Below are 25,474 nucleotides of genomic sequence, written 5' to 3'. Positions count from 1 at the left end.
GCAAAAAGGTGTGCACCTTTAAAGAATACTGTAATTTCAAAATTTTCGGAATTTTCGTGGTTTTTTTCCATATTTTTTCTTGAACAAATATACACGAATTTCTGGCTTCCCTCATAAATTGAAATGGGAGAGTTTGCCGAATTAGGCCATTTTGGCTCGGCCATATCTGGGGTAGATTTACGGCGCGTTGCGTGTCGCGTCGCGGCTCGATTGTAAAACTAAATGTATTTGTCCGTGTGGAGTACACGAATTTTCCACGCGTTGTCAGGTAGACGATTGTCAATGGAGCGCAAAAAATTCAATGAGGAAGGCCAGAGCCCCGTGATTCTTTGATTTTTTTTATTTCAAAATTAATTACAAATTTCCAATTTTTAAATATTTTAGGAATGCTCCTACTTTGGAGGCGAAAAACAGTCGGATTAATATGCCTTTTTTCAATTCTTCTCACTATATATCTCTACGTCTCAATGTATCCAGAAGATAACGAGAGAGTATGGAATAGTGGAAACGCAGATATTCAGAGAAAACATGAAAAACTAAATAATGGAGGACAGGGACGACACGATTTTGATGATGATGAGGGCGCGGAAAAGGATGAAGAGGATGCGGTCGAGAAACAGGTATCTGAATGCTTTTAAGGGTATAAAGGGCTTCCATCATAAGTAGATTCAAGGCCTGGCGCCTGCCTGAAATCTGCCCGTCGCATGCCTGCATTTTGATGTGAATAACTTTCAAATTTCAAAAGTTCTCATTTCTCATTTCTTTCAATTTGTTGAAAATCAGATTAACAGCTTTTGGCCCGTATTGAGGCGAGAGGCAGGCAGGCATTGTAATACCTACTTTTGAATTTTCAATGTTCAAATTATTCCAGAACATCGCCGCTCCACCACTTCCAAAATCATTCACAACATTCCCGGATCGTTCAAAAGAAATTGAGATTGACACAGATTTGCTGGGGAAAATAAATGGAAAAGCCGAAGATGATCTACAAGTTGAAGGTTATAAAAAGTATCAGTTTAACGGATTACTAAGTGATCGAATTGGATCAAGAAGGAAGATCAAGGACTCTAGAAATGCCAGATGCTCTTCTCTAACATATTCCGACAGCTTACCAGCTGCCTCCATAGTTGTTTGTTATTTCAATGAATCACCTTCCGTGCTAATCCGAATGGTGAATTCAATTTTCGATCGTACAAAACCAGAACATCTCCATGAAATTCTACTTGTGGATGATTCAAGTGAATGGTCGAATGCAACTGATGAAGCTATCAAGTACAGAGAAAAACATATTATTCAATGGGAAAAAGTAAAGTTTTTGAAGACTGACAAGAATGAGGGATTGATTAGAGCAAAGATTTTTGGAGCAAGAAGGGCTAATGGAGAAGTTTTGGTAAGTTACTATTCTCTAATGTGAAGAGTAGGGCGATAGGCAGGCGCGGTTTCAAGGCATGCCTGAAGCCTGCCTGAAACTTTTTTCTACTATTCAAATTGAGTTTTCAAAATTCAAATTTAAGATTAAAAAATAGTTCACGTACGTATTAGCATGAAGCGTGTACTGAGGAAGGCGGAGGTCGCCTTAAAGTCAGACAGGTAGGCATTTTAACGCCTACATGGAGCCCTAGTAAAAAACAACGCTTTTCAAAGGAGCATAGATGTTTTAAAGCGTGTGGTGTCTTGAAAATTAGGCTTAGGTTTCGGCTTAGGCTTAGGCTTAGGCTTAGACAATGCTCTGGGGGGGGGGGGGGGGGAATTTCCAGAAAAAAGGAAAACCCCACAAAGATGAGAACAAATGTGGCATTCCGAAGTTGGGTAAAAAATCTCATGAAAACGACCAAAAAAAGACCAAAAAAAATATAAAAGTTGAAAAAAATTGTGAAAAAAACAAAATTTTTGTAGTTTTTGAAATCACATGAATTACCCACGTGGTTTCCACGTGGTTCCAGGCTGTCCCATTACGATTTGATCTACAAAAACTGCGGGAGTTTTTTGCGTAAAAAATGTGACGTCAGCAAGTTTTCAACCATACGAAATTAGGTTGAGAACTCTGCATCTCTTCTCCCGCCTTTTTTGTAGATCAACGAGACTTTTGGGTCGGGGTCGCGGCCCCGACCCACTTTTGGGTCGGGGTCATGTCCCCGACCCATTTTTCAAAATTTAACAGAAAATTATCAAAAACTTGAAAAATTATTTTTTGTCAAAAAACACGTGTAAAAGCTGAAAATTATAAAATTATCGTATTTTCATCAATAAAAAAAAACATACCCTACTTTCGATACAAACAAGCATAAGAGTCAACGTTTAAAAACACGATTTACAACAAAAAAACATGTTTTTTCAATTTCAGACATTTTCCGAAAATGGTTCGGGGCCGCGACCCCGACCCATTCAACAGGCCTAACCACGTGCATTATCAGTAGTCACGTAGTGTCAGAGAGTGTCTCATTTCGGCTAGATCTACATAGATCTACAAAAAATGCGGCAGAGTTCTCAACTGATTTCGTATGATTAAAACGAGCTGACGTCACGTATTTTTGGGCGAAAAATTCGCGCATTTTTTAGAGATCAAACGACAGCCTAGCACCTCGTGAGTAGTGCAAAAACCCTATTGAGTAAAAATTAAAGTAGGTATAGTTTTTACCAATTAAATTGTTTTCCACGTATAATTTTTATTTTCTCTAAACATTAAAAAATATATTTTTTCAGGTATTCCTGGATAGTCACTGTGAAGTAAACGAAGAATGGCTTCCACCACTTCTCGATCAAATCAAACAGAATCGCCGTCGTGTCGTATGCCCAATCATTGATATAATCGATGCAATCACTATGAAATACGTGGAATCTCCTGTTTGCACAGGCGGTGTCAATTGGGCAATGACATTCAAATGGGATTACCCCCATCGATCCTACTTTGAGGATCCGATGAATTATGTGAACCCGTTGAAATCGCCTACAATGGCTGGTGGTCTTTTTGCGATTGATAAAGAATATTTCTTTGAAATTGGAAGTTATGATGAGGGAATGGATGTTTGGGGAGCTGAAAATGTGGAAATTAGTGTTAGGGTAGGTTTCAAAGGGCTAACCCGAATAGTTTAAAGTATAAAATTGCCCTACAGGCCTCTAAAATTTTGTAAAATTAAAAAACCAATTTTTTACAAGGATTTCGTTCAAAATATTTACGCCAAACAGGTTGGCACTTAATTTTCAAAAAAAAATTCTAGTCAAAAATTGCCGGTTTATCGAATTTGCCGGAACATTTTATTTTCGGTAAATTGCCGATTTGCCGAAAATTTTTATTTTTTGTAAATTGCCGGTTTGCCGAATTTGGCAGAAATATTCAATTCCGGCAACTTGCCAATTTGCCGGAACTTTTAATTTTTGGCAAATTGTCGGTTTGCCGAGCTTGTCGGAAATGTTCAATTTCGGCAATTTGCCAATTTGCCGGAACTTTTCATTTTTGGCAAATTGCCGGTTTGCCGAATTTGCCGGATATGTTCAATTCCGGCAATTTACCAATTTGCCGGAACTTTTCATCTTTGGCAAATTTACGGTTTGCCGAATTGGCCGGTAATGTTCAATTCCTGCAATTTGCCGATTTGCCTAATCGGTCGGAAATTCTCAATTTCGGCAATTTGTCAATTTGCCGGAACCTCTCATTTGTGGCAAATTGCCTACTTTGCCGGAATACATATACTAAATTTCAGATATGGACCTGCGGTGGAGAACTTCTGATTATGCCGTGCAGCCGAGTTGGCCACATTTTCCGGTAAGTTTGTTTTCAATTTGCTGGCTTGAATTTGAAAGGTTTTTGATTTTGAAAAAAAAAAACTAAATTCCAGCCGCCAACGCCCATACGGAATAAAAACGGATTCAATGGGAAAAAATTCAGTCCGGCTGGCAAGAGTATGGCTTGATGAATATCTTGAAAATTTCTTCGAAGCTCGTCCAAACTACCGTACATTCACCGACTACGGTGATCTTACATCGAGAATCAGTCTACGTAGGAATTTGCAGTGTAAACCGTTCAAATGGTATTTGGAAAATATCTATCCTGAACTATTACCGGATAACACACCAAATCAGCTGAATAACCAAATACTTGTCGCTGGAAAGAAATATTTGATTAAAATGGCAAATGGAACACATTGTTTGAGCGCTGAAAACTCGCAGGGAAGGATTGCAAATGGGAATCGGGTGGAAATGAGAAAATGTAATCATATGGAGAGAATGCAACAATGGAAATACTCATCGACGGTTCGATTTTGTGTGCAAAAAATGTACAGAAAATGTGCATACAATGTGCAAAAAATGTGAAAAAATGTGCAAAAAATGTGCAAAAAATGTGCAAAAAATGTACAGAAAATGTGCATACAATGTGCAAAAAATGTGCAAAAAATGTGCAAAAAATGTACAGAAAATGTGCATACAATGTGCAAAAAATGTGCAAAAAATGTGCAAAAAATGTGAAAAAATGTGCAAAAAATGTGCAAAAAATGTGCAAAAAATGTGCAAAAAATGTGCAAAAAATGTACAGAAAATGTGCAAAAAATGTGCAAAAAATGTGCAAAAAATGTGCAAAAAATGTGCAAAAAATGTGCAAAAAATGTGCAAAAAATGTACAGAAAATGTGCAAAAAATGTGCAAAAAATTTGAAAAAATGTGCAAAAAATGTGCAAAAAATGTGCAAAAAATGTGCAAAAAATGTACAGAAAATGTGCAAAAAATGTACAGAAAATGTGCAAAAAATGTGCAAAAAATGTGCAAAAAATGTGCAAAAAATGTGCAAAAAATGTGCAAAAAATGTGCAAAAAATGTGCAAAAAATGTACAGAAAATGTGCAAAAAATGTGCAAAAAATGTGCAAAAAATGTGCAAAAAATGTGCAAAAAATGTGCAAAAAATGTACAGAAAATGTGCAAAAAATGTGCAAAAAATTTGAAAAAATGTGCAAAAAATGTGCAAAAAATGTACAGAAAATGTGCATACAATGTGCAAAAAATGTGCAAAAAATGTGCAAAAAATGTGCAAAAAATGTGCAAAAAATGTGCAAAAAAATGTGCAAAAAATGTGAAAAAATGTGCAAAAAATGTGCAAAAAATGTGCAAAAAATGTACAGAAAATGTGCATACAATGTGCAAAAAATGTGCAAAAAATGTGCAAAAACTGTTAATTTTTTGTACAGTTTATCCAAAATTTTTGACGTTTTTAATTTGTGGTTTTTTAGAAAATTAAAACTATTTTGGATTGTTTGAATCAAAATCCTCCCTATTTTGAATACCTCCTGATTTTAAAAATTATTTTCAGAATGAGCTACGACCGATGGGCTCATCCCGAATGTGCCTAGATTCCTTACGAGGGATTAGTGTCATTTTGTGTCATAATCAAGGAGCACATCAAATGTGGCAAGTTTCGGTAAGTCAAACTACATATTACGGTAACACAATTTTTTTTTCTGAGAATGCGTACTGCACAACATATTTGACGCGCCGCAAAATATGAAATATCTCGTAGCGAAAACTTAATGACTACTGTAGCGCTTGTGTCGATTTTTGAAATAAAGTTCGTTTTTATCAATTTTGATATTCTATCGATAAATAAATAATGTTAATTCATTTAAAAAATCGAGATCCCGTAAATCGACACTACAGTAGTCATTCAAAGGGTTACTGTAGTTTTCTTTTCGCTACGAGATATTATGCGCGTCAAATATGTTGTGCAGTACGCATTCTCGGAATTTTGTGTTCCTGTAATATGCAAATAATTTTCTTTGAAAAAAATGTTTTTGATATAATTTTTTTAACCAAAATTTAAACTTTTCTGAATCTTGAAAAAAAATTTTTGCATATTTTTTTAGCGTTATCAAATAACTAATAGTGAAAAAAATCAGAAAATTTTAAAAAAATTCATTAAAAATTTTTTAAAATTTTAAACTGTTCCCATATTGATAAGGCATCATAAAACAGCAATATTAACTCAAAAATTGGAAAAAAATTAAATTTAATTTTTTTCCAGAACGCCGGAAAGCTCTACAGTAGATCAGTGAATAAATGTGCAACTGGATCCAATGACGTCAGTGCGCTGAGCACTTTAAAATTCTGCTCTCTTGCGAATAGCTTCCAATTCGTTGAGCTATAAGTATTGATATTTTATTTTTGAAAAAAAAAAATTTTCTCAAAATTTTTTTTCTATGGGTACTTTTCTCTCCCTGAAACTCTAAAACTGGTCCAAAATTGCCTTTCCCTTCCCAAATCTTGTGATAATTTTAATAAATTTTTTTGCGTTTTTGTGAAAAATTCATTCTATAATTACAGACAAGAAGACGGTTACCGAAAAAAAAATTGGGAAAAATCGATTAAAAAGGAGATGAATGAGCAAGAGGGGAGAAAAATACAACAGAAAAAAAAAAATTGAAAATGACGAAAAATTGAGGAAATTTTTTTTGGATTGGTTTTTTTTTCAGAAAAGTACAAAAATTATTTACAGGAATTTTTTTTCTCAATTTTTCGAATTTCGCAGCAGCTCCGCACAGAAAAAGAGGCGGAGTGTAATTTTGCAACCTTTCGGCATGGTTTTTCCACTGTTTTTTTTGTTGATTTTTTTCAAAAAAAAAGTAGAAAAACTGCGCCGCAGGATTGCGAAATTAAGCTCTGCCTCTATTTCTGTGCCGCCACGCTGCAAAATTCACGGATCGATCAATTTTTCGATTTTTTTAAAAATGAAGAAATAAAATAGGCAGAAGACAAAAAAAATTAAAATTCCACGAACAAGTATCACAGTGCATACAATCCAATTGGGCCTTTTCTGGGCTTTTCTCTCTCAGATAACAATTCCTTTTTGAGCTATAATCGGATTCGAGACAGCTGCGGGGAGGCGTGAGTGGTAAGCCATTTCAGGCGTTTTCTGTTGTTGAGACGAATGTGCGGATCCGGGTTGGGAAGATTGCTCTGGGGCTGAAAAAATTGGCTGTGGAAATTGTGAAATTTTGACAAAAATTAGGCCTTTTTCTGAAAAAAAAAACACATTAGAAAAATTGAAAAAATGAAAAAAAAATCGCTTTTTCGAACATTTATACTTTTTTTTTGTAAAAAAAGTAATATTTTTGGAAAGTTTAATGGGAAAAACGTATTTTTTTTAAATTAAAAAAAAAACAATTTTTTCGTTGAATTTTTTCAATTTTCGCTAACTTCTGAAAAAAAACACGTTAGAAAAATTAGAAAAAATGAAAAAAAAAATCGCTTTTTCGAACATTTATACTTTTTTTTTGTAAAAAAAGTAATATTTTTGGAAAGTTTAATGGGAAAAACGTATTTTTTTTAAATTAAAAAAAAAACAATTTTTTCGTTGAATTTTTTCAATTTTCGCTAACTTCTGAAAAAAAACATGTTAGAAAAATTAGAAAAAATGAAAAAAAAAATCGCTTTTTCGAACATTTATACTTTTTTTTGTAAAAAAAGTAATATTTTTGGAAAGTTTAATGGGAAAAACGTATTTTTTTAAAATTAAAAAAAAAAACAATTTTTTCGTTGAATTTTTTCAATTTTCGCTAACTTCTGAAAAAAAACATGTTAGAAAAATTAGAAAAAATGAAAAAAAAAATCGCTTTTTCGAACATTTATACTTTTTTTTGTAAAAAAAGTAATATTTTTGGAAAGTTTAATGGGAAAAACGTATTTTTTTAAAATTAAAAAAAAAAACAATTTTTTCGTTGAATTTTTTCAATTTTCGCTAACTTCTGAAAAAAAACATGTTAGAAAAATTAGAAAAAATGAAAAAAAAAATCGCTTTTTCGAACATTTATACTTTTTTTTGTAAAAAAAGTAATATTTTTGGAAAGTCTAATGGGAAAAACGTATTTTTTTTAATTAAAAAAAAACAATTTTTTTCGTTGAATTTTTTCGATTTTCGCTAATTTCTGAAAAAAACATGTTAGAAAAATTTGAAAAAATGAAAAAATCGCTTTTTCGAACTTATAATTTTTTTTGCAAAAAAAATGTTTGCAAACAAAAATGTAAATATTTTTGTAAAGTTTAATGGAAAAAAAACGTAATTTTTAAAATCAAAAAACAATTTTTTTCGTTGAAAATTTTTGATTTGTCGATCTTTTCTACCAAAAACTTACACGACTCGTTATTATACTTTGGCATAAAAATCTGATATTCTTCACACGCCGAGCAGTAGGCTTCCACAAAATCAGTCATAGTTCGAACCGTGGTCTTGGCTCCCAGATTCTTCTCAAACAGCTTCTGAAGTACTGGACCGTGCTCCGAGTCCTGTGGGAATGTTCGATCAAATTGTACAGTGGCCGGATCAATTGGGTAGGTACGTGGAAGAGAAATACGCAGTGGATTGACTAAAAGTGATGGAGATTTGATGCAGACAATGATGAACGGAGTAGCGGAGCACGATGGGAGACAGTGCTCATCCACATTCCAGTGGGAAATATTCGAGAGCTCTTCTCGAGCTTTTGGTGGTACGATCCATGGTTTTCGCGAGTCAAATACGGTTTTTATCTGGAAAAAAATTTTTTTTTTTTTTGAAAATTGCCCGTTTCTTGGTTTGCTTCAAAACACAAAAAAAAACCCCGAGAAATTTAGAAAAAAACATTTTTGGTGTCAAATTTTGCTCAAAAACTGATAATTCTGTTGACCAGGGGTGGGCGGCAATCAACAATTTCCGGCAAATCGACAAATAGCCGGAACTGAAAATTTCCGGCAAATCGGCAAGTTGCCGGAATTGAAAAGATCCGGCAAATTGGCAAGTTGCCGGAATTGAAAAGATCCGGTAAATCGGCAAGTTGCCGGAACTGAAAATTTCCGGCAAATTGGCAAGTTGCCGGAATTGAAAAGATCCGGTAAATCGGCAAGTTGCCGGAACTGAAAATTTCCTGCAAATCCGCAAATTGATAATTTCCGGCAAATCGGCAAATTGCAGGAATTTAAAATTTCTGGCAAATTGTAGGAATTTAAAATTTGTGGCAAATTGCCGGAATTGAAAATTTCTGGCAAATTGCCGGAATTGATAATTTCCGGCAAATCGGCAAATTGCAGGAATTTAAAACTTTCGGCAAATCGGCAAATTGCAGGAGTTTAAAACTTTCGGCAAATCGGTAAATTGCAGGAATTTAAAATTTTCGGAAAATGGGCAAAATGCCGAAATTGAAAATTTTAGGCAAATCGACAAATTACCGGAATTGAAAATTTCCGGCAAATCCGCAAATTGACGTAACTGTAAATTTTCGGAGAATCGGCAAATCGGCAAGTTGCCGGAATTGACAATTTCCGGCAAATCAGCAAATTGCCGGAGCTGAAAATTTTCGGCAAATTGGAAAGTTGCCGAAAATGAAAATTTACGGCAAATCGACAAATTGCCGGAATTGATAATTTCCGGCAAATCGACAAATTGCCGGAAATGAAAATTTCCGGCAATTTGCCGATGATTAAAAAATATGGTTTTTTTTTTTGGATTTTTGATTTTTAAAAAGTTTAAAAAGTTTTTTTGATTATTTGGATCAAAAATATCGTTTTCAGATTTTTTGAAACTTAAGACATTTTTTTTGCTTTTTCAAAAATTTTCAAAAGTTAAAAAAAATTATTTTGATAGTTTTGTTTTTTTGGATTTTTCGCTTTTCAAATTTTTTTCGAAGGTTAAAAAACTTTTTTTTTTGGCTTTTTCCCAAATTTTCTGAAAATTCAGATTGCTCAACTGCTATTCTTTTCTTAAATATACTCCGACGACAAGACTACACACCACAAACTCCGACTGTATCAGACTAATATCCTCATCTTCGGATGCTTGACTCGACGTATCATCCTGCTCCTCTTCCTTCACCTTCTTCGCCCCCACCACAGCTTCATCTTCCTCCGCGGACACCGCTCGTGGCCGTTTCAGAAACGCCTTCCTATCCTCATTCCCAGTGAGATTCCTCACAAAATCCGGCACCCGAATCGTCAAATGCTTCACCGATCGCCACGGCTTCACCCCCATCGGATCATCATCCTTCGACTGCTCGGAGAGTCGTTTATCCGCACTTTCCACCTGTGCACTAAGATTATCCTTCTCCCCAACAAAGCTCATCAACATCGCCTTCTCTCGATCCTCCTTCTTCTTGAACACAACCTTCCGGATCTCTTCCATCAGTGGGAACGTCGGGCAATCCCTGGTCATCAGGCGATGCAGAGGGGTCTTCAGACTCAGCAGATGATCGTAGCTGACGATTCGATCGCCTTCAAGTATATTCACCATCTGCACGAGACCTTTCTGCTGAGCCTGCCGCCGTTGCATTCCTTGCAGAGCCTCCAAGTACTGAAGCTTCATCTCTTTCAGCAGCTCCTTGTACTTCATATCTTCCGTCTTTTCAGCTGGAGCTTGAGGAGGCGCCTGCTGCTGAATTTGTTGCTGCTGCTGAACTGGTGCTGCCTGAGAGCCTGGAGCTCCCTGCTGAGCATGCATATGACCACCCATCTCTGGACCACCCATTCCCGGGTGCTGCTGCTGATGTTGCTGCATTTGTTGCTGCTGCATTTGCATTTGCTGATTTTGTTGAAGTTGGAGCTGCTGCTGCTGCTGCTGCTGATAGTATTGCATTTGCTGAGCAGACGACGGATTCGAGACCGGAATCGGGCCGTGGGATTCTGAAATACAAATTTTTTTGGATTTTTGGTTATTTTTTTCATTTTAATCTTTTGGAAAAGAAACAATTGATGCGAATTTCCACTAAAAGTTTGTAATTTTTTTTTGTTAAAAAAGCCATTTTTTGTTGTATTTTGACAAATTTTGGGACCAAAAAAAAAGTGATTTTAAAAAGTTTTTAAAAAATCGATTTTTTTCGATCAAAAGCTTGCGATTTTCTGAAAAAAACTTTTTTTAAACTTTTAAAACCAAAATTGCCGGAATTGAAAATTTTCGCCAAATTGGCAATTTCGACAATTTTCCGGCAAATCGTCAATTTGACGAAAATGAAAATTTAAGGCAAATTGGCAAATTGGCAATTTTCCGGCAAATCGGCAAATTTCCGGAATTGAAAATTTCCGGCAAATCGACAAATTGCCAAAAGTGGAGTTTTCCGGCAAATTGACAAATTGCCGGAATTGAAATTTTTTGACAAACCGGCAATTTACCGAAAATGAAAATTTCCGGCAAATCAGAAAATTGCCGGAATTGAAATTTTACGGCAAATCGGCAATTTGGCGAAAATTAAAATTTCCGGCAAAAGTCGGCAGGTTGCCGGAATTGAAAATTTCCGGCAAATCGGCAAACCGCCAATTCGGCCAAAATGAAAATTTCCGGCAAATCGACAATTAGGCCAAAATGAAAAATTCCGGCAAATCGGTAAGCTGTCAAAAATCAACATTTCCGGCAAATCGGCAAATTGGCGGAATTGAAAATTTCCGGCAAATCAGCAAATTGCCGGAAGTGAATTTTCCGGCAAATCGTCAATTTGACGGAATTGAAATTTTCCCACAAGTTCGGCAAACCGGCAATTTTCCAAAGATGAAATTTTCTGGCAAATCGGCAAATTTGGCCAAAATGAAAATTTCCGGCAAATCGGCAAACTGCCGGACATTCGGCAAATTTCCGGAATTGGCAGTTTCCCGCAAATCGGCGATTTACCAAAAATGAAATTTTCCGGCAAATCGGCAATTTCAGTAATTTGGCCAAAATGAAAATTTCCGGCAAATCGGCAATTTCAGTAATTTGGCCAAAATGAAAATTTCCGGCAAATCGTCAATTTGCCGGAAATGTTTCGGTTTTTTTGCCCATTTTTTTTCCGCGCCATCTCTCCCTTACGCGGCGTCTGTTGCATTTGTGGTTGTTGCATCTGCTGCTGCTGCATTCCAGGATTCTGATGTGTCAACTGCTGCTGTTGCTGCATTCCAGGGTACTGTGGCCCTCCGCCCATTCTACCGTAACCCTGATTCTGTGGATTTTGCTGAAGTTGTTGTTGCTGCTGCTGCTGCTGTCGTTGAAACTGCATCCTCATCTGCTGCTGCTGCTGCTGAAGTGTCGATCCAGGTGGAAAGCTCATTCCTCCCTGCTGCTGTTGCATTTGTTGCTGCTGAGCCATCCGTTGGTGCTTCTGCATTTCCATCTGCTTCTTCTTTTCAGCTGCACTCATCATCACAGGTGCCATCTGAGGTGGCGGCATTTGTCCCGCCGCCTGATTCTGCTGCTGCTGCTGCTGCTGAGCCGCCGCTGCCCGTTGACTGCATTGTGCCGCGTATTGAGTCATTGCTCCGCGAATCCTCTCGTTCACATTATGAACTTCCTGTTGAAATTGTTCATGTGTCAGCTGGCCTCTGTTCAGCGCCTGATTCAGCAGGGCAAGCCGATTTTGTTGGAAGTTTGTGAGCTCTTGCTGGAAATTTTTTTTTTTGAATTTTCTGTAATTTTCGAATTTTTGAAAATTTAGAAATTTCTGAATTTTTGTGGAGTTTTTTTATTTTTTATTTTCAAATATTATCTGAAATTTAGAAATTTTTAGAAGAAAATTTTCGGGATTTTTTTTGAATTTTTTTGAATTTTCAAAAAATTTAGAAATTGCTGATTTTTTAAAGTTTTTTTTTTTAATTTTCAAATATTATGGGAAATTAAAACATTTTCGGGATTTTCGTAAATTCCATAAATTTTGAAATTTCTAGATTTTTTTTGAATTTTCTAGAAAATTTTCGGGATTTTTTTTTGAATTTTCTAGAAAATTTTCGGGATTTTTTTTTTGAATTTTCTAAGAAATTTTCGGGATTTTTTTTTTGAATTTTCTAAGAAATTTTCGGGATTTTTTTTTGAATTTTCTAGAAAATTTTCGGGATTTTTTTTGAATTTTCTAAGAAATTTTAGTCACCTAAAATTTTTTTTAAATGTTTTTAAGGATTTTTCTCAGAAATTATCGGGAAATTTGAAAAAAAAAAAAACTAAACATATTTTTTGAAATTTTTTTTTCTTCAAAAATGCATCATCGCATCATCAAACTCCGCCCACTCTATCTGATTGGTTGAAAAGTGGGCGGAGCGAATCGCTGATTGGTCGTTCTCGTTTTGAAGGGAATTTTGCCGGATTTTTCATTTTTGTGGAAAAAAAAGTGTTTCAAACTCTTATATTTGAGTATTCCGCCCCAGTTCCTAGAGGATTTAGAGCAAAATTCTATCTAAAATCTGGGAAATATTTTTAAATAACACGACTCCAAATTTTCCCCTGATTCTCCGAATATCTGTGTGAAAAAATTCAAAAAAATTCAGGAAATTTGTTTTTGATTTTTTTTCACATAGATATTCAGAATAAGGAGCAAATTTGGAGTAATTTAAGAATATTTCCCAGATTTTATCTAGAATTTTGATCTAAATTCTAGAAACTGGGGCGTCAAGTATAACGGTTTACTATATATTTTTTTCCGCAAAAATGATAAAAATCGATAATTTAACCCTTTTCCGTACAAAAATTCCTTAAAATTCCAAAAAAGCCCAGCCAGAACTTTCATTGCAATCAGAAAAAGGACACTACTACACTCCAAATCTGAATTTCCCAAAAATTCCCGAAAATTTTAGAAATTTTCAGAAAATTCTAAGAACGTCAAAAATTCCTGATAGTGATTTCCTATATTTCCAAAATTTTCCAAAAAATTGAAACAATATCCAAAAAATCTTTTAAAAATTTCAAAATTTCCGGAAACTCTCAAAAATCTGATTATTTTTTTTGAAAAATTGCTTTATTATACTCAAAATTGCCTGAAAACAGCGAATTTCAAAATGAAACTTCTTGAAAACTTCCCAAAAAAAAAAAGTTGTTACGGCTCACAAAATGGCCTAAAATTAGTTAAAATTTGAAATTTGACCGACTTGTCAAGCGGCTGGAAACTAACTTTTTTGAAATCACAGTCAAATTTTGAATATTTGAGTGTAAAATTCAATTTTCTTGCGTTTTCAACTAGATTCAGGTATTTTAAAGTCGATGGACGGCGAGATTAGGTTTAAAAAATTTAAAAATCTCGCCGTCCATCGACTTTAAAATTCCTAAATCTAGTTGAAAACGCAAGATATTCACATTGTATACTCAAATATTCAAAATTTGACGGTGATTTCGAAAAAGGTAGTTTCCAGCCGCTGCGACAAGTCGGTCAAATTTCAAATTTTAACTGATTTTAGGCCATTTTTTTAGTCGTCATAACTTTTTCTTGAGAATTTTTCAAGAAGTTTCATTATAAAATTAGGTGTTTTCAGTCAATTTTGAGTATAATAAAGCAATTTTAGAAAAAAATTATCAGATTTTTGAGAGTTTCCGGAAATTTTGAAATTTTTAAAAGATTTTTCGGATATTGTGGAATTTTTTGTGAAAATTTCGGAAATATAGGAAATCACTATCAGGAATTTTTGACATTCTTAGAATTTTCTGAAAATTTCTAAAGTTTTCGGGAATTTTTGGGAAATTCAGATTTGGAGTGTAGTAGTGTCCTTTTTTGATTGCAATGAAAGTTCTGGCTGGGCTTTTTTGGAATGTTAAGGAATTTTTGTACGGAAAAAGGGTTAAATTATCGATTTTTATCATTTTTGCGGAAAAAAATATATAGTAAACCGTTATACTTGACTATAACGCTTCAGTTTCTAGAATAGAATTTAGATCAAAATTCTAGATAAAATCTGGGAAATATTCTTAAATTACTCCAAATTTGCTCCTTATTCTGAATATCTATGTGAAAAAAAAAATCAAAAACAAATTTCCTGAATTTTTTTGAATTTTCTCACACAGATATTCGGATTCAGGGGAAAATTTGGAGTCTTTTTTTGAGAGTTTCCGGAAATTTTGAAATTTTTTAACGATTTTTCGGATATTGTGGAATTTTTTGTGAAAATTTCGGAAATATAGGAAATCACTATCAGAAATTTTGGAATTTTTGACATTCTTCGAATTTTCTGAAAATTAAAAAAAATTTTTTTTTTCGAATTTTCAATTTTTCGCTGCCAGTCAAAACTCACTTTAAACTCTAACAGCGTTCGATATCTCGGCATTTTGCAAAAAAACTATGAATAATACTGACTGCCTATATTTTGTAATCGACTATTTAATACGGAAAAGGTGACCCTCTCGTTTCTCTGTCTCTCCTCAAATTGCACACTATCTCTATTCGACAAGCACCGCCTACTCTCCCTAGGTGGGGGGAAGTTTTGCTCATTTGCATTATAACTGGTAGCAAGCAAGGGAAAGGGGAAAGAAATATATCGATTGGAATTATGAAATTTTTCAAATTTTGCAGAATTGTGCCGCCTAAAAGGTTCTAGATGGGTATTTTTGGGAGAAAAATTTTTATTCCGAAAAATTAGAATTTTTTGTATTTTTTGGAAAATTCAAATTTCTGAAACTCACTGCAACTTTTTTCGAACGAGGGCTGAGAAAAAATGCGAAAAATCGGTGTTTGCACACAATTTACGACATTTTACGACATTTTCTACTTGCTTTGTTTTCTTGTGTTTTTCACAGATTTTTCCCGTGTTTTCTTATTAAAACTGATAAATAAATATTTTTGTTAATGCTAAAATAATTTCCAAACGAAAAAATTGTGAATTCAGTCGGCAAGTAGCGGTGAAAGTGGTCAATGTAATATGATGGATTACGGGAATAAAAAACCCAAACTTTTTCCCAAACATGATACATATGCTGTTTAGATGCTAAAAGTACCTGATTATCATAACGAGACCGCTGAAAAAGTTTTGAGATTTTCAAAATTCAACTTTTTTTGTGAAAAAGTCGAGATTTTGGCACAAAATGTTGAATTATGAAAATCTCAAAACTTTTTAAGCGGTCTCGTTATGAAAATCAGGTACTTTTAGCATCTAAGCATCATATGTATCATGTTTCAGAAAAAGTTTAGGTTTTGTATTCCCGTAATCCATCATATTACAATGCCCACTTTCACCGCTGCTTGCCCACTGAATACATAATTTTTTACTCGGAAATTGTTTTAGCATCTGCAAAAAGTATTTATTTATTAGTTTTGATAAGAAAAAGCGGAAAAAATCGGTGAAAAACGAAAGAAAACACGCAGAAAACAAAGCAAGATAAATGGCCGCTGAAATTTGTCGGGGACTCGGCCATGGCCTAGAAACCTTTTTGCCTCGTCAAAATAAATTTTTGAAGCTTTCGATATTTTTTTTTAGTTATTTGAATTGTGAATATCGAGAAATTTCAAATTTTGTGGAATTTTTGTCGCAAATTCAAAATTTTTAGAAGTTTTCGGGATTTTTTATTATTTAGAGGCAATTTCGTCACCTGAAGGATGATCAGCTTTGAAGTGAAAAAATTCCGAAAAATTTGGAATTTTTAGAAATTTTAAGACTTTTTTTTTCGATTTTTCGAAAATTAAAAAATAGTTTTAAAATGATTTTTTTTTTCAAAAATGAAAATTTAGTTTGAAACTACGAAATTTTTCATTTTTTGGTTTAAAAAAAATTGGGTTTTGCTCGGCTTCAAACTCCGCCCACTCCATCTGATTGGTTGCAAAGTGGGCGGAGCGAATCGCTGATTGGTCGCAGTTCTTTTTGGTGGGAATTTTATTTTTTCGCCGGATTTTTTAAAAGTTTTTCTATATACCTTATACTGATGATAATGAGCCTGAGTGATACCCTGCGGAATCGGAAACGGCACTGCAACACCACCACCCTGTGGTTGAGGCGGTTGCTGTGGTGGACCCCGTGGTGGTCCTCCACCACCACCACCAGCTCCTCCATACATCGGACCTCCGGGACCACCGAAATTTTGCATTTTTCTAATCACTGTTTTTTTTTGTTGGTTTCTGTACGTTTAGATGGGTGGTGGGTGTGTGAGAAATATTCGAAAAATGAGACAGAGATTCAGAGATTCAGTGGAGAAAATTGGCGACGATTAAAACCCTGTAAAATTGGGGAAATTAGGGGATTTTACGCCGAATTTGATCTACCATAGATCTACAAAAAATGCGGCAGAGTTCTCAACTAATTTCGCATAGTTAAGAGCGCGCGCTGACGTCACATTTTTCTGGGCAAAAATTACCCGCGCAGTTTTTGTAGATCAAACCGTAATGGGGCAGCCTAACACACCACGCGCGGTACCCGGTGTCTCGAAGCGACAAATTTTGCACCTTTAAAGAGTACTATAATTTTTATTTTATAAAAATATGTCGTTTCGAGACGCAAAAGCCAGAAAATTTGCGCCAAGAGTTGAAAAAAAAAACACATTTAAAATTAAAAAAACCAAAGATATAAAAATCGGTAAATCTGTACCGAATATTTCAATAGAAAACAACAACAAAAAGCATGGAGAATTATAATTTTTTAAAGGAAAAAACGTTTCAAAAAAACAAAGTAAAAATTAAAAAAAAAAAAAAACAACAAGAATAACGCGGTGTAACAATGAAAAAATATTACGGGGAACACAAAATTTTGAGAATGCGTATCGCACAACATATTTGACGCGCAAAATATCTCGTAGCGGCGAAATGACTACTGTGGTGTCGATTTACGGGATCTCGATTTTCGAAATGAATTTATTTTATATGCAAAAAATACTATTAAAAGTATAGTTATCGATCCTTGAATTTTGCAAAAAAAAAAAATTATTCTGTCGCACAGAAAGTAGGGCGGAGCGTCCACTGTTTTTTTTTGTTGATTTTTTCAATAAAGTTTCGATTTTACTATTATTTTATTTTTCTCTTTATCCAAAAAAAAAAGAAAGAAAAAGACTAGAAACTTCGAGAAAAAAAACAGTGGAAAAGGGGCGGAGACAAACCCCGTGCGGCAGCTACGCTCCGCCCTACATTCTGTGCGACAGAATAATTTTTTTTTTTGCAAAATTCAAGAATCGATAACTATACTTTTAATAGTATTTTTTTTGCATATAAAATAAATTCATTTTCGAAAATCGAGATCCCGTAAATCGACACTACAGTAGTCATTTCGCCGCTACGAGATATTTTGCGCGTCAAACATGATGCACAATTTTGAATTTTGTGTTTCAGTAATAGAAAAATAGAAAAATAAAAACAAAAAACAAAAAAAAAAACAAAATAATCGATTACTAAAGCTTAATAGCAGCCGAATTCTTATCACTCTTCAATCTCTTCACAATCTTCTTCTTCTTCTTCGTCACCGCTCCATCCTTCTTCTCAGCAGCCACCGTCTCCTGAAGCTTCGCAAAGAAGTTCGAGCTCTTAATCTTATCCACCCCGCCGCCCTTCTCCTTCCCAGCCTTCCTCTCCTTCTTGGCCAGCTTCACCGCCTTCTGCTCTCCGAAAACTCGCTCCTCGCCAAACTTTTCCAGCATCGACCTCTGCTTAGCCTTCTTCTGCCGACGTTCTCGTGCCTTATCAGTCGCGTCTCTCTCATCCTTGCTCTTTTCAATCGCCTTCATCTTCTTCGAAATCTCCTCTGGAGCCATAAGCTGAGCCTCCGTTGAAGCTGTAATTCCGACTTCTTCCACACGTAGAGCAGCCATATTTGAGACCACTTTCACCTCCTCGCGAGCTTGATCCGGTTTATACTCGAAATGAGTTAGCGCATCAATTAGCCGGAAGAGATCTCCCATCTTCGATTTTATAGCTTCATGAGCTTCATTCGGCTTCGTGGCTCCTGCTGCTCCATCTGCAGAATTTCCAGTCGAATTTTGATATTCCTTCTCATAAACCTCAGCCAAGGAAGTTTTCTGATTCATTTGATTCTCGATGGCTTCAGTTTCGAATTTGGCGCCTTTCGCTTCGACTTTTTTCACTCGAATCACATCATCCCAGGCTTTATCACGAATTCGTTGCTTGATAAGTGACTCGAGGCGGTCTGGAAAAAAACTCTATTTTTGCCTATTTTATGGCTGAAATTAAAAAAAAAAAAAAAAAAACGGAATTTTTAAGCTAAAATCTCGAAAATTTCCAATTTTTCCATGTCATATCAGCTATTTTTTGCCTATTTTATATTTGAAATTTAGAAAAAAATAAAATTTTGCGCATCGCACAGAAAAAGAGGCAGTTTTCGTCTTAAAATTTGAAAAAAAAAACGGCATTTTTAAGCTAAAGCCTCGAAATTTGCGAAAAAAATACTATTTTTTGCATATTTTATGGTTGAAATTTTACGAGCAATCCGTCGTGAATCAGCATCGCACAGAAAAATAGGCGAAGCCCCTAATTTTGCAACCCTGCGGCACGGTTTTAATTTTTTTAAATCAATTTTTGAATTTAATTATGTTATTTTCTTTTTCGAATGAAAATGCTATTATGAGGATATTAAAATTAACACCGGTCAAAAAAGGAGGAAAAACCGTGCGGCAAGGTTGCGAAATTAGGCTCCGCCTCTTTTTCTGTGCGACGGTTTCAAATCTCAAATTTCGCCAATTTTTCCGTGTTACGGAGGCTCTCTTTGCCTATTTTATGGTTGAAATTTGGCGATTTCCATTCGTAAATTTTACAAAAAGCAGCATTGTCGCACAGAAAATAGGCGGAGCCTAATTTCGCAACCCTGTGGCACGGTTTTCATTTTTTAAATCAATTTTTGAATTTAATTGTTTTATTTTCGTTTTTCGAAAGAAAATAAAACAAGTAAAATCGAAACTTCATTGGAAAAAAACCAACAAAAAGAAAGAGGAAAAACCGTGCGGCAAGGTTGCGAAATTAGGCTCCGCCTCTTTTTCTGTGTTAATTTTAATACAATTTTAATAAATTTGTTTATAAAATTTTTGCAACTTTTCAAAAAACTAATTTCCTGCCGAAAAAATTGTTTTATTCAAAACTTTGAAAAGAAAAAAATCGTGATTTTTCAATTTTCGAACTCCCCGACCAATCAGCACCTTCAAACTCCGCCCACTCCATCTGATTGGGCCAAAAATGGGCGGAGCAAATCGCTGATTGGTCGCAGTTTCAAAAGTTGGATTTTTTCGATTTTTTTGATAAAAAATCGCAAAATGACAACTCCCCGACCAATCAGCACCTTCAAACTCCGCCCACTCCATCTGATTGGTCCAAAAATGGGCGGAGCTAATCGCTGATTGGTCGCAGTTTCAAAAGTTGGATTTTCCCGATTTTTTTTGATAAAAAATCGCAAAATGACAACTCCCCGACCAATCATCACCTTCAAACTCCGCCCACTCCATCTGATTGGTCCAAAAATGGGCTGAGCTAATCGCTGATTGGTCGCAGTTTCAAAAAGTGAGATTTTCCCGATTTTTTTCGCTTTTCCCATAGTTTTTCTTCTAAAATTTCCAATTTCCAGCCATCATCAGCGTACCTGTAAACTCTTCGGTAACCTCTGGAGCACGTTTTGCTCCATGATCAAAATCCACATGCTTCTCCAGCAGGGTATTCTGATCTCTCTGATCGGCGGCAACCTCTCCGGAGAGCTCCCACGATTTTGGAGCCAAATTCTCCTCCTCAAGCTTAGCGATTCGTTCCTTCATCTTGGACTGACGCTTGGCAAACGCCGATTCTTCCTTCGGCTCTTCGAGGTCGGCTCCGAGGAGCACTGGCTCATCCTCTGGGGGCTCTTCTTCATCATTAATGTCTTCTTGCTCCTCGTCTTCAACTTCTTCTTCTTCAGGTTCCTCATCCATTGCGAAACGAACGCGTTTTTTGTTCTTTCTGGAAGAACATTTTTGAATTGAATTTTTCGCTTTAAAAATTTATTAAAAAATAGTCCTAAATTCGGAAAAATCACAAAAAAGGCGATTTTTTAAATTTGGATTTTAAAATTTCAAATTCCCCCCAAAATGAAAACTCCCCGACCAATCAGCGCCTTCAAACTCCGCCCACACACCCTGATTGGTGCAAAAGTGGGCGGAGCAAATCGCTGATTGGTCGTAGTTTCAGAAAGTTGGATTTTTCCGAGTTTTGCGAAAAATTCGCAAAATTAGCATTTCGACCAATCAGCTCCTTCAAACTCCTCCCACACACCCTGATTGGTGCAAAAAAGGGCGGAACAAATCGCTGATTGGTCGCAGACGGAATTTGATCAAAATTGGAAAAATCACGTTTTTAAAAATCGATTTTTTCACTTTTGTTTGGATTCCCCCAAAATGAAAACTCCCCGGCCAATCAGTGTCGTCGAACTCCGCCCACTTCGTCTGATTGGTCCAGAGATGGGCGGAGCGAGTCGCTGATTGGTCGATGAGTTCTCATTTGGAGGGAATTCAAAACATCGCGTTTTGCAACTTTTTTCGCAATTTTTTCGGCGTTCCTAGAAAAAAGATTGAAAATTGGGATTTTTAAATTTTTTTCACTTATTTTCGGCAATTTTACAATTTTGTCATGTTGCACCATGTGCTTCCAACGATTTTCATTGAAAAATAGTGTCAAATTGTAGAAAATCACTAAATTTATCCGGAAAATTACATTTATTTCAGCTAGAAAATTCGAAAAATATTTTTTGATTTTTTCAGCTGAAATAAACGTGATTTTTCGGATAAATTTAGTGATTTTCTACATTTTTACAGTATTTTTGGAGAAAAACGAAAAAAAAAATCGCAAAATAATGAAAAATCCATCAATTTTGGCGAAAAAAAAGTGAAAAAAAAATTTCAAATTTCCAAAAATTTAGAAATTTCTAAATATTTTCGGAAATTGCTGAATTTCTACATTTTTTGAAAACTAAAAAACGCAGATTTTCAATATTTTGGCCGAATTTTTTTCAAAATGAGACCGCGACCAATCAGCGATTCGCTCCGCCCACTTTCCAACCAATCAGGTGGAGTGGGCGGAGTTGAAGACGCTGATTGGTTGGGGGATTTTCTCGTTTTTTTCTGTGGTTTTCCGTTTTTTTCTCCAATTCCTCCAAACTACAAACTACAAACCCATCATCAAGTGATAAATCAGCTTTATCTCCAGCCTTCCGTTTCTTATCTTTTTCAATTTTTTTCTTCTCTCCATTCATTTTTTCGGTTTCAGCAACTGTCTCACGAGATCCAAAAAAGTCCTCATACGTGTAGTCGGTTTTTCCGTCCCAGCTATCCTGAAATTATTATTTTTTTTTTTTTTTAATTGAAATTTTGAAAAAAACACACACACACACACATTTTCTTAGGGAATTTTCATCGAGATTAATATATTATGGCAGCGAGGCGGTTTTTGAAAACTGAGGTGCAATCGCGCTCCATCGCTAATTGGCCTATTGGGTCTCGTTTGGAACAAGAAAATATGAAGTTTCCAACAACAAAAAATTGTGCAAAACCACAATTTGCCGATTTGCCGGAACTTTTCAATTCTGGCAATTTGCCGATTTGCCCAAAATTTTCATTTTCGGCAAATTGGCGGAAATTTCACAATTCCGCCAATTTACCGGTTTGCCGGATATTTAACAATTCCGGCGATTTGTCGATATGCCGGAACTTTTCAATTCTGGCAATTTACGATTTACCGGACATTTTGCAATTCCGGCAATTTGCCGATTTGCTGGAAATTTCAATTCCGGCAATTTACCGGTTTGCCGGATATTTAACAATTCCGGCAATTTGACAATTTGCCGGAACTTTTCAATTCTGGCAATTTGCCGATTTGCCCAAAATTTTCATTTTCGGCAAATTGGCGGAAATTTCACAAATCAGGCAATATGCCGATTTGCTGGAAATTTTCAATTCCGGCAAGTTGCCAATTTGCCGGAAATTTTAAAATTCCGGCAATTTGTCGATTTGCTGGAAATTTCAATTCCGGCAATTTACCGGTTTGCCGGATATTTAACAATTCCGGCAACTTGACAATTTGCCGGAACTTTCCAATTCTGGCAATTTGCCGATTTGGCCAAAATTTTCATTTTCGGCAATTGCCAATTTGCTGGAAATTTCCAATTATGCCGATTTGCCGGAAATTATCGATTCCGGCAATTTGCCGATTTGCCGGAAATTATCGATTCCGGCAATTTACCAATTTGCCGAAAATTTAACAATTCCGGCAATACTTGTGTTGTGTTGGCGTTGGAGCGCGATTGCACTCTAATTTCGAAATTACGAATTCTGGCCGGGAAAAAGGGGGGCGGAGTTTGCAATTTCTTCGCGCACTTTTTGTGGAAAAAAGTGTGTATTTTTAAAATTGTTTTTGGGCACTTTTTGGCACTTTTCGGCTCATAAAAATCCAAATTTTGCAGATTTTCAGCCATCCAGGTACATACTTCATCCTCAAACATCATTTCCTCATCCTGAGCGGCCTTTTTGCCTCCAGCTCTCTCAGTTTTTTGCAAAAAATCGTGCATCTCGTCAAGATTGAAAAACTGATCGTCCACAATGGATTTCTTGAATTTTTTCGGTTGTTCTGTGGCTTTTTCCACCTCCTCTTTCTCTTCTCCGGCTTCTTCTTCTTCCATTTTCTTCAAATCAGCGTCCAACGTCTTCAGATCACTCTCGCTTAAATTAAAAAGATCGGCTTCATCCTCATCGTCAATCATTTCATCCTCGAGCTCTTCATCTTCCAGCTCTTCCTCATCATCATCGAGCTCCTCTTCGGAGCCGCCATCGGAGCCATCAGAACCATCTTCCGAACCTTCAGAATCCTGAATTTTCGCCGCCACCCGAATATGCGATTTTCCAATCAACTCGGAAAGAAATCCCTGAAATTCGGAGCATTTTCAAGCAATTTTGAGGAAAAAAAAAGTGAAAAAAAACTCCAAAAAATAGCCTGAAATTCAGAAAAAAAAACTCGATTTTTTTCAAAAATTTTCAAAAAAAGTTCAATATTTTTGGAAATTTAGAAATTTTTCGGAAATTGCTAAAAATTTCTAGATTTTTTGAAAATTGTGGAATTTTTAGAAATTTTTTAGGACATTTTTTTCGGGATTTTTAGAAATTTTTTTCAAAAATCCCGAAAATTTAGTTTGAAATTTAAAAACGCAATTTTTTTCAAACTTGTTTGAATTCCCTCCAAAATAAGAATTGCCCGACCAATCAGCGCCTTCAAACTCCGCCCACTTCATTTGATTGGTTCAAAAGTGGGCGGAGCGAATCGCTGATTGGTCGAAGACGGAATTTAACCAAAATTGAAAAATCACGTTTTAAAAATCGATTTTTTAAAATTTTGTTGAATTCCCTTTAAAATAAGGACTGCACGACCAATCAGCGTCTTTGAGCTCCGCCCACTTCATCTGATTGGTTCAAAAATGGACGGAGCGAATCGTTGATTGGTCGGAAACGGAATTTAACCAAAATTCGAAAAAAAAATCGATTTTTTTTCGTTTTTCCTCCGTTTTTTGTACTGAACAATCAGCACCTTCGAACTCCGCCCCTTTCCTCTTATTGGTTCAAAAGTGGGCGGTGCTAATCGCTGATTGGTCGTTCTTCATTTTGGAGGGAATTGGAGGGAATTTCGCCAAAATTGAAAAATAGAACTTTAAAAATCGATTTTTTCGATTTTCTTCTGTGTTTTTTCGGAATTTAAGATTATTTTAGGATTTTTCGAGCAAAATCCCGCGAATAAGCACCTTATATTTCTTATTAATTCCATCTAATTGCTTATTCTGATGCTTCAGATAACTCCAAACGACTTCTTCGTTTTTCGAAACAAATGGAAGTGGAAGATTGTCTTCTGAAGGTTCCAGTGATGTCGACCATTCGTAGACATTCGAAATAACATCGGTTATTTGGTCGGAAAATTTTGATCGACTGAAAAATCAACATTTTATTGATTTTTTAAATTTTTTTTCTATATTTTTTTCGATTAATTATGCCAACCTTTTGAAAAACTTTGTGAAATCCCCGATTTCCGGGATCAAATCCTCCTTTTTTGACTTTGATTTCGTCATTTTTGCAGCGAATTACCTTAAAAATCGATAAATTCCCAAAAAAAAGTTTTACAACTTAAAACCACATAAAATAACGTTAAAAACACGAGAAATCTCAATTTTTACACGAAAATACTGGAAAAATCGTCAAAATAAGTGTAAAAACCAAAAAATTGGTTCAAAATTTCACCGAGAAATGGGAAAACGAGACAGCGGGGGTAAGTGAGAGGGCGAGAGACGACAAGAGTGCCAGAGAGGGGAGAAAAACGAATAATCCCGTTCATATTTGTACTTAGGGCATGGAAAACCTATAAAAGTGTCGGAAAATTGTAGAAAAAAGTGGAAAAATCAGCAGTTTTAAGGTTTTTTGGATTTTTTCTATGTATTGACGGCTTGGCTCCGATTTGAGAGTATTATTTTGGGATTTTCACAGATTTTAGGATTCAATTTAAGTAATTTCAAATTTTTATTAATTTAATCTTGAAAAAATAGCCTTTATCCGCAAGATTTTCGATCAATAAATGTGAAAAAATGGATTAAAAAAGGCGAAAAAAGCCAGAAGTTGAAAAGTGCAAACGCGCCCTGTTGATAAAACAGACAGTATAAAAATAGCGGGAAGTTCAAATTGAAGAATTTCCTTTAAAATGTGAATTTTTCTGAGAAAATTTAGTTTTTAACACAAAATAAAGCGAAATTTTATGAAATTTGTGTTCCCAGCGACTGAAAATATACCGAAATTTAGGATTAAACATGTAATAAACGAGCAAAATTGCCGAAAAT

At 35.4% G+C, this 25,474-nt stretch overlaps 3 protein-coding genes across 4 annotated transcripts; 1 reads left to right on the top strand and 2 right to left on the bottom strand.

The window, feature by feature from the left end:
• Positions 1-384: 384 nt before the first annotated feature.
• Positions 385-6,276, top strand: gly-11 (Putative polypeptide N-acetylgalactosaminyltransferase 11; the record flags this gene model as incomplete). Of its 2 annotated transcripts, NM_001027777.5 has the most annotated exons (7): positions 385-620; positions 872-1,390; positions 2,704-3,060; positions 3,702-3,763; positions 3,837-4,251; positions 5,301-5,408; positions 6,009-6,276. In NM_001027777.5, the coding sequence occupies 7 exons, from the start codon at positions 387-389 to the stop codon at positions 6,129-6,131; spliced, it is 1,818 nt and encodes a 605-aa protein (NP_001022948.1). In that variant the 3' UTR covers positions 6,132-6,276. The 2 variants fall into 2 exon arrangements, with proteins under 2 accessions (NP_001022948.1, NP_001022949.1); NM_001027778.5 differs by lacking the exons at positions 5,301-5,408; positions 6,009-6,276 and having other exon boundaries at positions 387-620; positions 3,837-3,970; positions 4,012-4,067.
• Y75B8A.8 (ARC105/Med15 mediator subunit C-terminal domain-containing protein) lies at positions 6,270-16,872 on the bottom strand. The gene is made up of 5 exons (NM_067180.4): positions 16,572-16,872; positions 11,784-12,351; positions 9,744-10,627; positions 8,116-8,506; positions 6,270-6,946 (listed from the first exon to the last, which is right to left on the bottom strand). The coding sequence occupies exons 1-5, from the start codon at positions 16,740-16,742 to the stop codon at positions 6,813-6,815; spliced, it is 2,148 nt and encodes a 715-aa protein (NP_499581.2). The 5' UTR covers positions 16,743-16,872; the 3' UTR covers positions 6,270-6,812.
• Positions 16,873-17,374: 502 nt separating this feature from the next.
• Y75B8A.7 (U3 small nucleolar ribonucleoprotein MPP10) lies at positions 17,375-24,731 on the bottom strand. Its single transcript, NM_001392215.1, has 6 exons — positions 24,645-24,731; positions 24,395-24,575; positions 23,093-23,527; positions 21,783-21,940; positions 20,225-20,574; positions 17,375-18,784 (listed from the first exon to the last, which is right to left on the bottom strand). The coding sequence occupies exons 1-6, from the start codon at positions 24,713-24,715 to the stop codon at positions 18,033-18,035; spliced, it is 1,947 nt and encodes a 648-aa protein (NP_001379043.1). The 5' UTR covers positions 24,716-24,731; the 3' UTR covers positions 17,375-18,032.
• Between the last annotated feature and the right edge of the window lie 743 nt (positions 24,732-25,474).

This window comes from Caenorhabditis elegans, chromosome III (assembly GCF_000002985.6).
Source record: "Caenorhabditis elegans chromosome III".
Taxonomy (NCBI): domain Eukaryota; kingdom Metazoa; phylum Nematoda; class Chromadorea; order Rhabditida; family Rhabditidae; genus Caenorhabditis; species Caenorhabditis elegans.
The sequence above is the reverse complement of the archived record's forward strand: the minus strand, read 5'-3'. Positions and strand labels throughout refer to the sequence as shown.

Coding starts and splice junctions, on each gene's coding strand:
- Y75B8A.8 (NM_067180.4), bottom strand. CDS start 16,742: ATGCAAAATTTCGGTGGTCCCGGAGGTCCGATGTATGGAGGAGCTGGT. Junction 12,352..16,571: donor CTCATTATCATCAGTATAAG/GTATATAGAAAA, acceptor AAAAATTTCCAG/CAAGAGCTCACAAACTTCCA. Junction 8,507..9,743: donor TGATACAGTCGGAGTTTGTG/GTGTGTAGTCTT, acceptor ATTTTTTTCCAG/ATAAAAACCGTATTTGACTC.
- Y75B8A.7 (NM_001392215.1), bottom strand. CDS start 24,715: ATGACGAAATCAAAGTCAAAAAAGGAGGATTTGATCCCGGAAATCGGG. Junction 21,941..23,092: donor AAATGATGTTTGAGGATGAA/GTATGTACCTGG, acceptor TAATAATTTCAG/GATAGCTGGGACGGAAAAAC. Junction 20,575..21,782: donor GATTTATCACTTGATGATGG/GTTTGTAGTTTG, acceptor ATGTTCTTCCAG/AAAGAACAAAAAACGCGTTC.